The 2338-nt window shown below is 39.1% G+C and overlaps 1 protein-coding gene across 1 annotated transcript; it reads right to left on the bottom strand.

Annotated features, from left to right (window-relative positions):
• Positions 1 to 801: 801 nt before the first annotated feature.
• LOC130880402 (olfactory receptor 52R1-like) lies at positions 802 to 1746 on the bottom strand. The gene has a single exon (XM_057779409.1). It carries the CDS (start codon positions 1744 to 1746, stop codon positions 802 to 804), a length of 945 nt encoding a protein of 314 aa, XP_057635392.1.
• Positions 1747 to 2338: the final 592 nt, after the last annotated feature.

Raw genomic sequence — 2338 nt, 5'->3', positions numbered from 1 at the left:
TTTTCTCTCCTACTATCATCAGCTCTATCAGTTGAGGATTATTATTAAAAATTAGGGTTTAAGTTTCCCTTTAGTATGCAGAATTAAGCATTTAACCAAACAAAATAAAACACAGTGTTTTTTAAAGAATAAAACTGGAAATCTACAATATTCCTCCCTGTGGCTATTAACAACATTACATTGACTTTATCAAAACTTTCCCTCTGCATATATTCTCAGTTTCTCAAAGTGCTTCAAGACTTCCTGATAGTTTTTTGTCATCATTGTTGTTTAGTGTTACATATCGATGAGTTTCACATCTTTGTATAATTGTGACAGTATAGTTAAGAGACACACAACACTCAATTGTTCTTTGTTTTACCTGGTTTTATATTTATTGATATAAATAACAACTTTACATAGGCTTTTTAGACATATTTTAGTTTTGAAAAAAAACATTTCTATAAAGAGATTCCAAGATGGGGAAAATGTATGAACTGTCATCTGTTTAAGAAAGATTTTTAATCTCTATTCAAACTACCTGTCAAATTAATGTTTTCAACTTTAATCATCTGTAGAAGACAGCATTCTTTTAAAGTATTCAGTGCTTTAATATAGGAAAAATCATATTTGTTTTTCTTATAACAAAAACAGGTTAAATAAATATGCATTATTCATTAAAGGTCACTAAACTCTCATTCTTGATAACTTGAAAGTTATCTTCTGGAGGGATGCCAGATACCTTGTAAATGTATAATGACTTATCAATGTTTGTCGATTATGTCATTTGATCATTTACCTGGGGCTACTGGGATGCTTGGCTCAAGGATCTTTTCTACAGACTCCTCGGGTAACCCTGTCCCTGATCTGTTTGGTTCTAACTCCATAGATGATGGGATTGAGCATGGGAGGAACCAGCAGGTAGACATTAGCAAACATGATGTGTACAACACGGGGCACATGGTGGCCAAATCGGTGAGTGAGGAAGGTGAAAAGAGCTGGAATATAGAAAGCCAAGATAACACAGACATGGGAAGCACATGTTCCAAAAGCTTTGAGGCGGGCTTCACCTGAGGGCAACCTCAGCACAGCTCTCAGAATCATCACATAAGATACACCAATGACAATTATATCAAAGCCAACCACAGAGAAAGCCACAAAGAGCCCATATCCACGATTGATTTTGGTATCAGCACACACCAACTTGAGCACAGCCATGTGCTCACAGTAGGACTGGGGAATGACCTTGTTGGGGCAGAAGGGCATCCTTGAGATCATGAAGCAGAAAGGGCTCACCCACAGCAGCCCTCTGACCATCACAGCTGTTCCCAGTTTGACAACTACAGATGTGGTCAGGATGCTGGAATGTCGGAGTGGGAAGCAGATGGCCACGTAACGGTCCAAGGCCATAGCCATGAGCACCCCAGACTCCACAGAAGAAAAGGCATGTATGAAGAACACCTGAATGAGGCAGGCATGGTATTCAATCTTATGGTCATGAAACCAGAGTATGGCCAGCATTTTAGGTTGTGTGGAGGAAGAGAGGACCAGGTCAGTGATAGCCAGCAAGGCCAGGAAGAGGTACATGGGCTCATGCAGTGTGTGGTCAATGCGGATTATGTGTAGGATGGTGACATTTCCAGTCACTGCCACAATATACATGACACAGAATGGAAAGGCAACCCAAAATTGATAATTCTCCAGCCCTGGGATTCCAAGCAAGTTGAAGAACAGAGGGTGGGAAGAGTTATACCTTGAAGCCACCATGGGAAGATAGTTATTGTTTTCTCAGCAGTGAAGGTAATCTGTTCTCTGTGGATAATAACAACGGAAGGAATGTTATTGATTATAATCTTTTGAATGATTCTATTGGGGTTTTATCCAAAATGTTAAGGATTAATACAAACAACTTTGTAGACTGAAGTGATGTAGCTCATTTCTTTTTATTGACATGTTGATGAGGAGAAGTTTTGAGCATATGGACTCTCATACGCTCTCCATATCAGTATTTCCAGCACAGTAAGTTACACTAGTGGGAAAATAATATCTTGACCAATAATGCTCCAGTCAGCTCCATGTTTCTATTATTTACAATAGAAGAGATAATTCAGTCTTGCCCATATGACCACATCCCTCTCATGGAAGACAATAATCCTTAAAAGACCCTAGCTATTTAGGGCTGATGACTTAACATTAACTCTAAGTGAAACCTAGAGAAGATTTTGGAGTGTAGCAGAGCTGACTGACCTAGTGTACTCCTGTAACTAAACACAGTACCATCACTATATGCATCCTCCTAGACCAGTGTACACCTGTAACTAAACACAATACCATAGGTATATGCATCTTCCCAGACTGG

Source organism: Chionomys nivalis, chromosome 8 (assembly GCF_950005125.1).
Source record: "Chionomys nivalis chromosome 8, mChiNiv1.1, whole genome shotgun sequence".
NCBI lineage: Eukaryota > Metazoa > Chordata > Mammalia > Rodentia > Cricetidae > Chionomys > Chionomys nivalis.
The sequence above is the reverse complement of the archived record's forward strand: the minus strand, read 5'-3'. Positions and strand labels throughout refer to the sequence as shown.